The 15,811-nt window shown below is 35.0% G+C and overlaps 1 protein-coding gene across 4 annotated transcripts in view; it reads right to left on the minus strand.

Moving 5' to 3' along the window:
* Positions 1–15,811, minus strand: part of LOC138309056 (uncharacterized) — a 224,345-nt gene that overhangs the window by 90,122 nt on the left and 118,412 nt on the right. For all 4 annotated transcript variants that reach the window (XM_069250180.1, XM_069250182.1, XM_069250181.1 and 1 more), the window contains 6 exons: positions 8,132–8,248; positions 6,610–6,777; positions 5,253–5,459; positions 3,099–3,128; positions 2,443–2,587; positions 1,399–1,580 (listed from right to left, as the gene is read on the minus strand). In XM_069250180.1, coding sequence (XP_069106281.1) covers positions 1,399–1,580; positions 2,443–2,587; positions 3,099–3,128; positions 5,253–5,459; positions 6,610–6,777; positions 8,132–8,248 — 849 coding nt within the window. The remainder of the gene's footprint in view (positions 1–1,398; positions 1,581–2,442; positions 2,588–3,098; positions 3,129–5,252; positions 5,460–6,609; positions 6,778–8,131; positions 8,249–15,811) is intronic.

Genomic DNA, 15,811 nt, shown 5'->3' on the forward strand with positions numbered 1-15,811 from the left:
CATTCATTTATTTTCTGTACACGCACGTCTGAGGTAGATCCGTCCCAGGAATAGAAATCATAAATAAACTATTTAAGGAAATAAATGCTTCAAGAAGAAATGCTTCCTTATTCTGCATCGTTACATTTGGTGAAAATTATTGGTGCAATGAAGTAAAAACGATGATTGAATTATCTCCCTTTATTTTATAAATTCATGGAATATCAATATCGTTAATCTGTAACAGAAAATAACAATATAAGGTTGATAGAGTTATCTAATAAGTTGTTATCTAAAAGTAATAAAATATTTTTTTTTATAATTTCAAACGGCAAAATATTCGAGAAAGAGTTATTAAGGATTTCGCTCTGGTGAGGTTTCAGTCACATTACAGGCTCGTTTTGCGAGTTTTAAAAATATGTTGTCTCTATTCATAGAAGTTGTCATATTAAGAATTTGTCAAAAACAAATCCTTCAGATATTTGCAGATGTTTTGATTCAAGAATTATACGAAATGGCCTATTTGGCTGAAAATGTTTCACTCTCTTTTACTAAATTTAAATCCTCCGCTATATCAAGCTCATGTTTGCAGTAATATTTTTCAAGGTTTACTGGGATGAAAATATCTATATAAATAAAAATATTATAAATCACCTTTTAGTTTTTGGATTTTTACATTTTAATGTAGTTTATGTAATTTAAATATTTAGCAAGACATGCTGAAAACAGCAACTTTTGTAACTGGACAAAAACAAACACACTGACGCCCAATGTTTCTTCCGGGTTAACAAACAGTAATATCGTATTCATTTTGAATTGCAAAACGTTTTGAAAAATATTAATCATCATTTTCTGAATAACGTCGAATCTGCAAAAAAATGTAGAAACGGAGGTTTTATCATCTCCAAAATTATAGGGTCTTAGGTAACTTGTTTTATCTATTATGAGAATGTTCATATATATACTTATCAGATATCCAATTTGAAAAAAAATAGTGCTTTAATTTATCGTGTGTATGATCTGCATCAAACAGATTCAGGATTAACATTAAATGAAGCACACTACCATGCTATTTCATTCCAGTATCAACTTTACTTCTATTACCAAAATTTTAATTTGTTATAATCCATGCGTCTATATGAATAAATCATGAGTTGTCTCCCTTTCAATAAAATTATATGCTTATTAACAATTTCTTTAAATGTTTTCTATTTTCCTTTTCTGCTTTTTGTTAATTTTCAAACCACATCATTGGTAACATATGAACAAGGAAAAATATATAATAGAAACTATTTGTGTTAAAGTAACATATATTAAGTTATCTGAAATAGTGTATTACCTAATATTCTTGCATCTTCTTGAAATTATACGTACATAATAACTAGAATACAATAAGAATAATGTAATGGCTAACTTTACCACATATGACTGTTGCAACTCGAGTCAGTTCGCTGTCTGGATTACAGTCCGGAGTGATTCCCCAGCCGTGGTGTCTACAGTCCGATAGCGAGGTTTCATCCCCATCACATGTCACTCCTGCAAGCCAAACCTGTGTGTTTCCTTCCATCATCATGTCTACGCCAGGTGCAGCGTTCCCTGAGCTGTCAACCAAAATTTAAACCATACTATTAAGTCTTATAGCTAGCCCAATGTTCCCTGAACTGTCAACATAAATTTAAACCATATTCTTAAGTCTATAGCTAACAGAGCGTCCCTTAGCTACCAACAGAAATTTCAAACATACTCTCAAGTCTATAGCTAGCACAGCGTTCCCTGAAATGTAAACAGAAATTTAAACTATATTGTTCAGTCTATAGTTAGCACAGCGTTCCCTGAACTGTAAAAAATTAAACTGTATTCATAAGGTTGTAGCTAGCACAGCGTTCCATGAACTGTAAACAGAAATTTAAACCATATTCTTCGGTCTATAGCTAACACAGCTTTCCCGAACTGTCAACAGAAATCAAAGCCATTTTCTGATATCTGTGTATAGATAGCAAAGCGTTCCTGAAACTGTGAACAGAACATCTATAGCAGCGACTGCGTTATAGAATTTTAATTGGTTATCAAAATAAAAGATGACTACCTGTCAGCTATATTTCGTTGATCTGAAGATGAAATTTGAGAAAAAATGTCCCTTCATAATACCATAACATGATTTTATCTGCTATTTTTTTCTGGGTTGTTCCTAAATATTCCTGATACATCTAGGAAAATATTACAAAGGAAATTTATGAATCATCACTTTAGTACTCTCTGAGGAATATACCAATGATAAACATTGATTATCGAAATCCAAGATAACCACCTCACGGACATATTTCATTGCCAGAGATAGTGATTGTTTACAGACGGTCAGACAGATGGACAGACAGACACCATACCACAAACAAAAGGCGATTTGAATTGCCGAATACCATTGTTAAACTGCAGGTATAATTATAATTCTTGACCACATTTTACCTTAGGCCCAGCATGTCGCACACCACAGTGGCCTCTTTAGGACTCCAGTCCATGGATGCACATACACTTCCCCACACACCCTTGTTTCTGACCTCTACTCGTCCTTGGAAACAGGAAGGCCCTCCTACTAATCTGACGTCTGACCCTAACAATGACAAGTTTGCAAACAAAATTTCCTTCATTCCCCGATGAAATTAGAAAGTACTGACATTACTGATAATAGACTATTTGAACAAATAATATACATTTGCACGTTCAATTCCATTCCAAATTATTAGTATACGAAAATGAATACGCAACATGAATATTTCTTTTGTGAAGTCTCGAAAATATCGGGATTTCGTGCCATTTTCGGATCTTTTTAAGCTGGAGTAGATTCATTTTTGTTCCAATTATGTTTGCTCTAGACTTCACCAAATCGCATCTAAAACTACACATAAAGCATAAACCCGTTGGTTTCCGCGGCGATATAATTTTCACATATAGAGGCATTTCACAGTGATTTAATGTTATGATATACATACTTCTATAGATTACACTTAATAGTACTTAAAATTTTCGCGCCGTTTTCACGATTTTATGTAGCTCGCGAAATACGAAACAAAGGTTTATAGGCCTAGCGCTATTACTATGGAAACAGATAATTATTGACGTACCTGTTAAGGATGGCTGGTCAGGGTACATTTCTGTAAATAGAATGTGGACACTCACATAACAACACACAGATATAAAGTAGCGTAGTAAGAATTGACCTCATATTTAGAATAGCGTACCATCAATGTAAAAATAAAAATAATAAGCAAAGAAGAAGGTGAACAGTGACACTTCATGCACATCGGGCAAATGGACCAACGTTTGGCAAAATTTCAAACAGTGTTGTTGGATCGCTTCGTATTAAAACTGTATTTAAAACAGTTGACAACACTTGGATATGGCTGCTACATTCTTAATTAAAGTTACATGTATATATGTGCCGTGATGTTCATGCATACGAATCAAGGAGAGATTTTACTATGCTATTCAAATGAAAGATCAAAATGAATTTTGGCAGTACTGTCAAAAGTTCTTTATTTACTTCTACAGTGCAGTGAAATGAATACGCATGTTCAAACCAAGAGGAAAATTCTGATTTTTACAGTGATATAAGTAATTATAAAGTGCCCTCTTCAGTTATGTTTTCACCTAAAAATACCAAAAATAAGTATTTTTACAGTGCAGAAGATTTTGTGTTATTGCAAACGTTCATTTCACAGGTTATTTACCAATACTAATGGTTTCATGGGAAAAAAACAACATGTAAAAATTACAACATAACACATATAATTTTGATTAAAGCACATGCCCAAGTACATATAATATGATGACATTACACATACGCTAGCTATCAAACAGGGTAATTTACAGTGGTTTTTGAATCTGGTTCAAGACACTACATTCGTATGGAAATCTGATCATTCATAGGAGAGTAATGAAGACATTATCAACAAAACATCAACCATATGCATGTATCTAATGATAAAGACACATATATGGAGGCAACCGATGTATGCGGCCATCAACTAACTACTACACCATAAAACTAACTGATAATTCAATAACTATTACCTAACCAGTAATGTTAGGGTATGTGATAAAAACAAACCGAATAACTTTATAAATCTCTTTAAAAGTCAAACGTGTATCTGTGTAAAGTATATTTTATGCAATTTTCACTCTAACAAACTGTTGGAAAATAGAAATATGCATGGATATGAATGGATATCTATGGTTGTTAATATATATAAATAACCGAACATACCATTGGGAAAGGGTGAAATGTTTATTAAAATAAAATGTATTTTCATAGAATCGCCACTGATCAACGGCATACTTTAACTTTCAGGAAATATCGGAAACCGGAGTCGCATCACGTGACCGACATAGGACGTACCCGTCAGATCGGATTAGATCGAAACGGCTCGAACCTTTCCGATCTATTTTAAAGGTTTACTCAATAAAAGAAAACATGTGCACATATACATTAGTGACTTTACAATTACAAATACAACTATAAAAGATAATAATGAATAATTGTAGACCACAATTTGTCTTTTTGAGCTGTCCGTATGAATTCCTTTCACTACGTTGTACATGAAAATATAATGATTGTTTGGCAGTACTGTAAATTAAAACCTGTTCATTGTAAGTATTGTAATTCTCAAAATGGTGGTTATTCGTGGTGGCTAATAAATTAAAACTCTTCTTAATTCATGAGTATGAAAATTACTTTGTATAACTTTGAAGTCAAACTTGAAAAAGTTTCAATGTTTCAATTCAATAAGATGTGTTTGACGTTGTCAAAAGTGGACTTCAACATACATTCTCGAAATGTTGTGTTTTTAAACCCTGTCCCAACCTTTTTTTTAAACAATACCTTTATCCATCCAAACAGTATCAATTAGTCAAAATTGACGGTTGCTACCGGAAAACAAATCACTTAATCTCAATACACTATCATTTATAGTGAGATAAACCATTAATAAGTCATCAAATGATGACTTTTTACCTTCTTGTAACATATACTGTGACTTATAACTTTCATTCGTTGACCTTTGATCTGCAGTCTGGTGTATCTAATATCCTTTGGCATGTAGGTACTTTATGGTGTCTTATCCTGTGACCTTTGACCTACCTTTTTAGTTTTGGAGTCATATCCTGTGACCTTCTTTCTGGAATTATACCTTTTAAAAATTTACGTACGGGTTTCGAGTAGGTATATTATATATAATTAACCTACTTACTGCTATGACATTATGTGACTTTTGACCTACCTTCTGCAGTCACAATCTCATATGTTGCTAAGGTGACAACAAAAGTATGATTTCGACCAACGATTGGTAGTGGCGTTCCAGGTGTCAGAGCAGCGACGACGAGAGTGACGATAGGTGAAACTGACGTGTTGCTGCTGAGTTTCACTCCAATGCGGTAGCTCACTGTGGTCGTATTTGTAGTTTCTCTACGCCTTCTGCCTTTATTGGCTGCCGGAATATACAGAAAAGTATACAAAAACTATCAATACAGAAATTGGATTGGTCAGTCTGTGACCTTTAAACCCCATGTTTTTCACCAATTCAACATAAATAATTATACACCCGTACATGTAATTTAGGAATGTCTCATCACTATATCTAACTTTCAACGTGTCATCAGTAAACATCTCACAGAGAAACATTCAAAATAAAGACCATGTGAACCACTATACACAGCAATTCATCAAAGCTTTCAGAATTTGTTTAGATGTAATACATTGTTACTTATATGAATAAAATGGTGTTTTGTTTGGAAACAAAATGTATGTGATCAGTAGCACTGAAATTACTTCATGTCTATTGGTACAAAAACAGATGAATTCATTAATTAGTTCAGAATTTTACAAAATATCAATACGGATTATTTTTTCCGGTCATTTTCTCTTTCTCTGGTAAAATTGTCCAAATACACATTTACAAGTATATGAATCTATAAGTACTAAATCTAATGCTATTACAAAATCATGGCCAGTTTCAGGAGAGCAGCAGCTAGATTGATAATGACGAGATTTAAATACTAATAAAACATGTTAATTTTTCATTTGTTAATGAAAGAGTGTTTGATTTATTTCATGTGAAGGGAATAGACGGGTAAAGAAAACCAGTTTAAATGCGCTAATTGGCATCGAAAAGTCTTTACATATCAAAACTACAGTCAAGTTCTGCTTATGTTGTCCAGTTTTGACCAATGGATTTATGGAAAAGCCCAGTGTAGATTTAGAACAGTTCTACAAATCAATACACCAAACTCCTTGAAAGCGATGCTGCGTGGAAATGTGAACCTAGCCAGGCGGAAGGACGTTTTAGGATTCCTATGATACAAATTAATTTCTTTGAATGGAGAGCGATTTTGATGGGAAATATTATTTTTCTATTTCATAAGAAATGATATTGGATATATTTACACTATTTTACTGACTTTAGCCTTCCGTTGCCCGACTATTGACCTTAACATTCAAATATGAGAGCTCATAGACAAGTGATTTGTCGGATACACCAGGATACCCCTCCACATGACACATGAATGTCCCTCCCCAATCCTATGTAATGGAATGCTACAGAAAGGTACGGAATTAAGAGCAAAAGACAGTGTACATACCTGATTGTGCGATGAGGAAATTGAATTCCCCAATTATTGGGAAAGGCCATGATTCTGATAAGATTCCCTGCAGTGTTGAACTGGCATCTTCATATTCCAAAGTAAAGTCTTCGTCTGTCGTCTCTATATCACCGTCTAGCCACATTATACCGATCTGATCTAAGTCGTCTGAAATACAACAATTACATGTAACTTCGTGTCTCGACTATCCTAATTTGCATAATCTTAAAAATGCAAAGTTATCTGCCCTTACAGATAGGTATCAAGTATACATATGATGTTTTGATCGTTCCGGCATACTTTTCAGAGATAATGACGTCACAATGGATACCTACCCGCAAAGGAGGTTACTCTGTAATGTGTAAAGACAAAATTAATGTTGACAAGACAAAAAGGACAAATATTTCTTCATAAGCTTGATCCAATTTATATAACAGTAGTAGAGCTTTTCTCACTATACTCAGATTAAGTTGGATTTTGTCAAAAAGTAGACTTTCACACAATTCCTCAAAATCCACCAAAATGCTGATTTGTTTTTATCATTCAAAAAGTAATAAAATCAGCTATTGGATTTTGTTCACCTGTGCTGCTTGTGTTCTGAATTGAGAAGTATCTTGACAACACATGGAATTGATTAACACAAATTCTCAAATACCACTTCAAACCTTTAGTCTATGTGCTCTGATTTATTTTCCAACTAGATGTGATTAACATTGTCAGAAGTGGACTTTAACGCAAACGATCAAATTTCTAAGTAACCAAAACTAGGCACTACATGTTTGTATTCTCGTTTTCTGACCTAGTGACATAGCGCCTCATACCACTTCAGTCAGATGTGTCATGAACGTAAACGCAAATGTTGACATCGCTGATAACGACGCTGCAATCCCCGCAGAGAACGAGAATCAATTATTTAGCAGAGAATTATTATCAAGTTGTATGAAGGACACAGAGGACCTGAATACCTGGTATACATTTGTATAAGTAATACACCAATTAACCACCCCTCTATTAAAACGATCCACTGTGTTCGTTTGTTATGTAACAACCATGAGCCATATCTATAATATTTTCATCGTTGATGATAGATAACAGCTTTTGGCTATTTGAAATATGGCCAACAGAGAACTACAAAATGTACGTAATCTTAAATGTTATCTTTTTTGACTGAAGATATCCATCGATTTCTATTAATATTATTTTGATAACGCCAAGATTTGAGATTTGATATTGAGACGGTGACATTCTATACGGATTTGTGTTTAAAAAATTTCATTATAATAATGATTGATATATTTAAATAAATGAAACTGAATGTTTTGTAAAACAATGGTTGTATAATGTACAGTTTTCATCATAGGTGGGGGTTGTATACTTGCTTGCCTTCCTCACAATGTTTACATAATAGGGAAAACGTATCCTTTTGGAGAGTTATGTACAGAATATATCCCAATATTATACAGAACTGGCGTTTCAGATGACATCTTTATTTGAAAATTCACATTAATACATATGTGTCTACCTTTAACACACGGCCATTCATCAGAACCGCTGGGACAGTTGATGGTTCTATCACAGGCCTGGGATATATCCAGGCATTCAGCATTCAAGCAGGTAATCTGGCCAAAACCGCAGGGTACTGGTGAAATAAGAGTGACAATAAATTATACAGAGTACTGGTGAAATAAGAGTGACAATCAATAACACTGAGTACTGGTGAAAAAAGAGTGACAACTAATACACAGAGTAATGGTTAAATAAGAGTGACAATAAATTACACAGGGTACTGGTTTAATAAGAGTGACAACCAAATACACAGGGTACTGGTTAAATAAGAGTGACACACAGAGTACTGGTTAGATAAGAGTGACAATACATACACAGGGTACTGGTGAAATAAGAGTGACACAGAGTACTGGTGAAATAAGAGTGACAATAAATACACAGGGTACTGGTGAAATAAGAGTGACACAGAGTACTGGTGAAATAAGAGTGACACAGAGTACTGGTGAAATAAGAGTGACAATAAATACTGGTGAGTACTGTAATAAGAGTGACAATAAATACACAGGGTACTGGTTAAATAAGAGTGACAATAAATACACAGGGTACTGGTTAAATAAGAGTGACAATAAATACACAGGGTACTGGTTAAATAAGAGTGACAATAAATACACAGGGTACTGGTTAAATAAGAGTGACAATAAATACACAGGGTACTGGTTAAATAAGAGTGACAATAAATACACAGGGTACTGGTTAAATAAGAGTGACAATAAATACACAGGGTACTGGTTAAATAAGAGTGACAATAAATTACACAGGGTACTGGTTAAGGTAATAAGAGTGACAATAATTACACAGGATACTGGTGAGATAAGAGTGACAATAAATACACAGGGTACTGGTGATATAAGTGAGTAACACAGAGTACTGGTTAAATAAGAGTGACAATAGAAACACAGGTTACTGGTTAAATAAGAGTGACAATAAATTACACAGGGTGCTGGTAAAATAAGAGTGACAATAAATTACACAGGGTACTGGTTAAATAAGAGTGACAATAAATACACAGGGTACTGGTTAAATAAGAGTGACAATAAATACACAGGGTACTGGTGAAATAAGAGTGACAATAAATTACACAGGGTACTGGTGAAATAAGAGTGACAATAAATACACAGGGTACTGGTTAAATAAGAGTGACAATAAATTACACAGGGTACTGGTGAAATAAGAGTGACAATAAATACACAGGGTACTGGTGAAATAAGAGTGACAATAAATACACAGGGTACTGGTTAAATAAGAGTGACAATAAATACACAGGGTACTGGTTAAATAAGAGTGACAATAAATACACAGGGTACTGGTTAAATAAGAGTGACAATAAATACACAGGGTACTGGTTAAATAAGAGTGACAATAAATACACAGGGTACTGGTTAAATAAGAGTGACACAGAGTACTGGTGAAATAAGAGTGACAATAGATACACAGGGTACTGGTGAAATAAGAGTGACAATACATTACACAGGGTGCTGGTGAAATAAGAGTGACACAGAGTACTGGTGAAATTAGAGTGACAATAGATACACAGGGTACTGGTGAAATAAGAGTGACAACCAATTACACAGGGCACTGGTGAAATAAGAGTGACAACCAATTATACAGGGCACTGGTGAAATAAGAGTGACAACCAATTACACAGGGTACTGGTGAAATAAGAGTGACAAAAAATATGGTGAGATAAGAGTGATAACCAATTACACAGGGTACTGGTGAAATAAGAGTGACAAATAACAGGGTACTGGTGAGATAAGAGTGATTATAAATTACAACAGGGTACTGGTGAAATAAGAGTGACAACCAATAACACAGGGTACTGGTGAGATAAGAGTGACAACCAAATACACAGGGTACTGGTGAAATAAGAGTGACAATAAATACAGGGTGGTAAATAAGAGTGACAACCAATTACAAAGGGTACTTGTGAAATAAGAGTGACACTACATACACAGGGTACTGGTGAAATAAGAGTGACAATAAATTAAACAGGGTACTGGTGAAATAAGAGTGACAATAAATACTGGTGAAATAAGAGTAACAACCAATTACACAGAGTACTGGTTAAATAAGAGTGACAGTAAATACACAGGGTACTGGTTAAATAAGAATGACAATAAATACACAGGGTACTGGTTAAATAAGAGTGACAATAAATTACACAGGGTACTGGTGAAATAAGAGTGACAATAAATACACAGGTTACTGGTTAAATAAGAGTGACATCAATACATACACAGGGTACTGGTGAAATAAGAGTGACAATAAATACACAGGTACTGGTATAAAAGTACAACACACAGGTACTGGTTAAATAAGAGTGACAATAAATACACAGGGTACTGGTGAAATAAGAGTGACAATAAATACACAGGGTACTGGTGAAATAAGAGTGACAATAAATACACAGGGTACTGGTGAAATAAGAGTGACAATAAATACACAGGTACTGGTAAATAAGAGTGACAATCAATAACAGAGGGTACTGGTGAAATAAGAGTGACAATAAATTACACAGGGTACTGGTGAAATAAGAGTGACAATAATACACAGGGTACTGGTGAAATAAGAGTGACAATAATACACAGGGTACTGGTGAAATAAGACAATAATACACAGGGTTGGTAAATAAGAGTGAACAGGGTACTGATGAAATAAGAGTGACAATAAATACACAGGGTACTGGTGAAATAAGAGTGACAATAATTACACAGGGTACTGGTTAAATAAGAGTGACAATAAATACACAGGGTACTGGTTAAATAAGAGTGACAATAAATACACAGGGTACTGGTGAAATAAGAGTGATGACAATAATACACAGGGTACTGTGAAATAAGAGTGACAACAATTACACAGGGTACTGGTGAAATAAGAGTGACAATAAATACACAGGGTACTGGTGAAATAAGAGTGATAACCAATTACACAGGGTACTGGTGAAATAAGAGTGACAACAGTACAATAATACAGGGTTTATGGTGAAACAGAGAGTGGTACTGGTGAAATAAGAGTGTGTACAACAGTGTGACTGGTTATACAAGGTGACTATAACGTGAGTTATTTTTGTTACACAGGGTACTGTATTGCCAATAGTTTGAGTGTATTATGAAACACAGTATTGTAATAAGATGACAATAAATTGTGAACACAGGACTGGTGCCTAAATAAGAGTGACAAAAAACAGGGTACTGTGGAACAATAAGAGTGACAATAATTTAACATTTAATATTACACATTGGATGAATACATGGTGAAATAAATACAATCACTGTAACAGGGTTTTGCATGTGATGACAACAGTTAGGTGAAATTGTACAATTTGAGTGTTCTTCACACAATGGTCACACACTTTGATGATAATACAAAGTTTTTTTTGTGTAAATACTTTGTGTGATGACCTGTGTGCAGTTCGGGCGTTAAATTTACACAGTTGACTAAATAAAATTGTGTGTTATAGTTACTTTGTACCTACTTTTGTTGTGTGTGTGATGACCAACAGTTGACAGTTGATGTGTATTATTTTGTACCTACTTTGTGTGGTGTGATGACCAACAGATTGAATGTGTATTATTTTTGTACCTACTTTGTGCGGTGTGATGACCAACAGTTGACGTGTATTATTTTGTACCTACTTTTGTGTTGGTGTGATGACCAACAGTTGACGTGTATTATTTTGTACCTACTTTGTGTGGTGTGATGACCAACAGTTGATGTGTATTATTTTGTACCTACTTTGTGTGGTGTGATGACCAACAGTTGACGTGTATTATTTTGTACCTACTTTGTGTGGTGTGATGACCAACAGTTGATGTGTATTATTTTGTACCTACTTTGTGTGGTGTGATGGCCAACAGTTGATGTGTATTATTATTTGTACCTAACTTTGTGTGGTGTGATGACCAACAGTTGATGTGTATTATTTTGTACCTACTTTGTGTGGTGTGATGACCAACAGTTGACGTGTATTATTTTGTACCTACTTTGTGTGGTGTGATGACCAACAGTTGACGTGTATTATTTTGTACCTACTTTGTGTGGTGTGATGCCAACAGTTGATGTGTATTATTTTGTACCTACTTTGTAGTGATGACCAACGTGTATTATTTTGTACCTACTTTGTGTGGTGTGATGACCAACAGTTGACGTGTATTATTTTGTACCTACTTTGTGTGGTGTGATGGCCAACAGTTGACGTGTATTATTTTGTACCTACTTTGTGTGGTGTGATGACCAACAGTTGACGTGTATTATTTTGTACCTACTTTGTGTGGTGTGATGACCAACAGTTGATGTGTATTATTTTGTACCTACTTTGTGTGGTGTGATGACCAACAGTTGACGTGTATTATTTTTGTACCTACTTTGTGTGGTGTGATGTGTTGATGTGTATTATTTTGTACCTACTTTGTGTGGTGTGATGACCAACAGTTGACGTGTATTATTTTGTACCTACTTTGTGTGGTGTGATGGCCAACAGTTGACGTGTATTATTTTGTACCTACTTTGTGTGGTGTGATGACCAACAGTTGACGTGTATTATTTTGTACCTACTTTGTGTGGTGTGATGACCAACAGTTGATGTGTATTATTTTGTACCTACTTTGTGTGGTGTAATGACCAACAGTTGATGTGTATTATTTTGTACCTACTTTGTGTGGTGTGATGACCAACAGTTGACGTGTGTATTATTTTGTACCTACTTTGTTTGGTGTGATGACCAACAGTTGACGTGTATTATTTTGTACCTACTTTGTGTGGTGTGATGACCAACAGTTGATGTGTATTATTTTGTACCTACTTTGTGTGGGTGTGATGACCAACAGTTGATGTGTATTATTTTGTACCTACTTTGTGTGGTGTGATGACCAAACAGTTGATGTGTATTATTTTGTACCTACTTTGTTGTGTGATGACCAACAGTTGATGTGTATTATTTTGTACCTACTTTGTGTGGTGTGATGACCAACAGTTGACGTGTATTATTTTGTACCTACTTTGTGTGTGGTGTGATGACCAACAGTTGACGTGTATTATTTTGTACCTACTTTGTGTGGTGTGATGCCAACAGTTGATGTGTATTATTTTGTACCTACTGTGTGGTGATGACCAACAGTTGATGTGTATTATTTTGTACCATACTTTGTGTGGTGTGATGCCAACAGTTGATGTGTATTATTTTGTACCTACTTTGTGTGGTGTGATGACCAACAGTTGATGTGTATTATTTTGTACCTACTTTGTGTGGTGTGATGACCAACAGTTGACGTGTATTATTTTGTACCTACTTTGTTTGGTGTGATGACCAACAGTTGGAACGTGTATTATTTTGTACCTACTTTGTGTGGTGTGATGACCAACAGTTGATGTGTATTATTTTGTACCTACTTTGTGTGGTGTGATGACCAACAGTTGACTTTGTGTATTTATTTTGTACCTACTTTGTGTGGTGTGATGACCAACAGTTGATGTGTATTATTTTGTACCTACTTTGTGTGGTGTGATGACCAACAGTTGACGTGTATTATTTTGTACCTACTTTGTGTGGTGTGATGACCAACAGTTGACGTGTATTATTTTGTACCTACTTTGTGTGGTGTGATGACCAACAGTTGATGTGTATTATTTTGTACCTACTTTGTGTGGTGTGATGACCAACAGTTGATGTGTATTATTTTGTACCTACTTTGTGTGGTGTGATGACCAACAGTTGATGTGTATTATTTTGTACCTACTTTGTGTGGTGTGATGACCAACAGTTGATGTGTATTATTTTGTACCCTACTTTGTGTGGTGTAATGACCAACAGTTGACGTGTATTATTTTGTACCTACTTTGTGTGGTGTGATGACCAACAGTTGACGTGTATTATTTTGTACCTACTTTGTGTGGTGTATGACCAACATTGACGTGTATTATTTTGTACCTACTTTGTGTGGTGTGATGACCAACAGTTGATGTGTATTATTTTGTACCTACTTTGTGTGGTGTGATGACCAACAGTTGATGTGTATTATTTTGTACCTACTTTGTGTGGTGTGATGACCAACAGTTGATGTGTATTATTTTGTACCTACTTTGTGTGGTGTGATGACCAACAGTTGATGTGTATTATTTTGTACCTACTTTGTGTGGTGTGATGACCAACAGTTGATGTGTATTATTTTGTACCTACTTTGTGTGGTGTGATGACCAACAGTTGACGTGTATTATTTTGTACCTACTTTGTGTGGTGTGATGACCAACAGTTGATGTGTATTATTTTGTACCTACTTTGTGTTGTGTGATGACCAACAGTTGACGTGTATTATTTTGTACCTACTTTTGTGTGGTGTGATGACCAACAGTTGATGTGTATTATTTTTTACCTACTTTGTGTGGTGTGATGACCAACAGTTGATGTGTATTATTTTGTACCTACTTTGTGTGGTGTGATGACCAACAGTTGATGTGTATTATTTTGTACCTACTTTGTGTGGTGTGATGACCAACAGTTGATGTGTATTATTTTGTACCTACTTTGTGTGGTGTGATGACCAACAGTTGATGTGTATTATTTTGTACCTACTTTGTGTGGTGTGATGACCAACAGTTGATGTGTATTATTTTGTACCTACTTTGTGTGGTGTGTGATGACCAACAGTTGATGTGTATTATTTTGTACCTACTTTGTGTGGTGTGATGACCAACAGTTGATGTGTATTATTTTTGTACCTACTTTGTGTGGTGTGATGACCAACAGTTGACGTGTATTATTTTGTACCTACTTTGTGTGGTGTGATGACCAACAGTTGATGTGTATTATTTTGTACCTACTTTGTGTGGTGTGATGACCAACAGTTGACGTGTATTATTTTGTACCTACTTTGTGTGGTGTGATGACCAACAGTTGACGTGTATTATTTTGTACCTACTTTGTGTGGTGTGATGACCAACAGTTGACGTGTATTATTTTGTACCTACTTTGTGTGGTGTGATGACCAACAGTTGATGTGTATTATTTTGTACCTACTTTGTGTGGTGTGATGACCAACAGTTGATGTGTATTATTTTGTACCTACTTTGTGTGGTGTGATGACCAACAGTTGATGTGTATTATTTTGTACCTACTTTGTGTGGTGTGATGACCAACAGTTGATGTGTATTATTTTGTACCTACTTTGTGTGGTGTGATGACCAACAGTTGATGTGTATTATTTTGTACCTACTTTGTGTGGTGTGATGACCAACAGTTGACGTGTATTATTTTGTACCTACTTTGTGTGGTGTGATGACCAACAGTTGACGTGTATTATTTTGTACCTACTTTGTGTGGTGTGATGACCAACAGTTGACGTGTATTATTTTGTACCTACTTTGTGTGGTGTGATGACCAACAGTTGACGTGTATTATTTTGTACCTACTTTGTGTGGTGTGATGACCAACAGTTGACGTGTATTATTTTGTACCTACTTTGTGTGGTGTGATGACCAACAGTTGATGTGTATTATTTTGTACCTACTTTGTGTGGTGTGATGACCAACAGTTGACGTGTGATGCCAACATTGACGTGTATTATTTTGTACCTACTTTTGTGGTGTGATGACCAACAGTTGACGTGTATTATTTTGTACCTACTTTGTGTGGTGTGATGAC

This window comes from Argopecten irradians, chromosome 15 (genome assembly GCF_041381155.1).
Source record: "Argopecten irradians isolate NY chromosome 15, Ai_NY, whole genome shotgun sequence".
NCBI classification, from domain to species: Eukaryota; Metazoa; Mollusca; class Bivalvia; order Pectinida; family Pectinidae; genus Argopecten; species Argopecten irradians.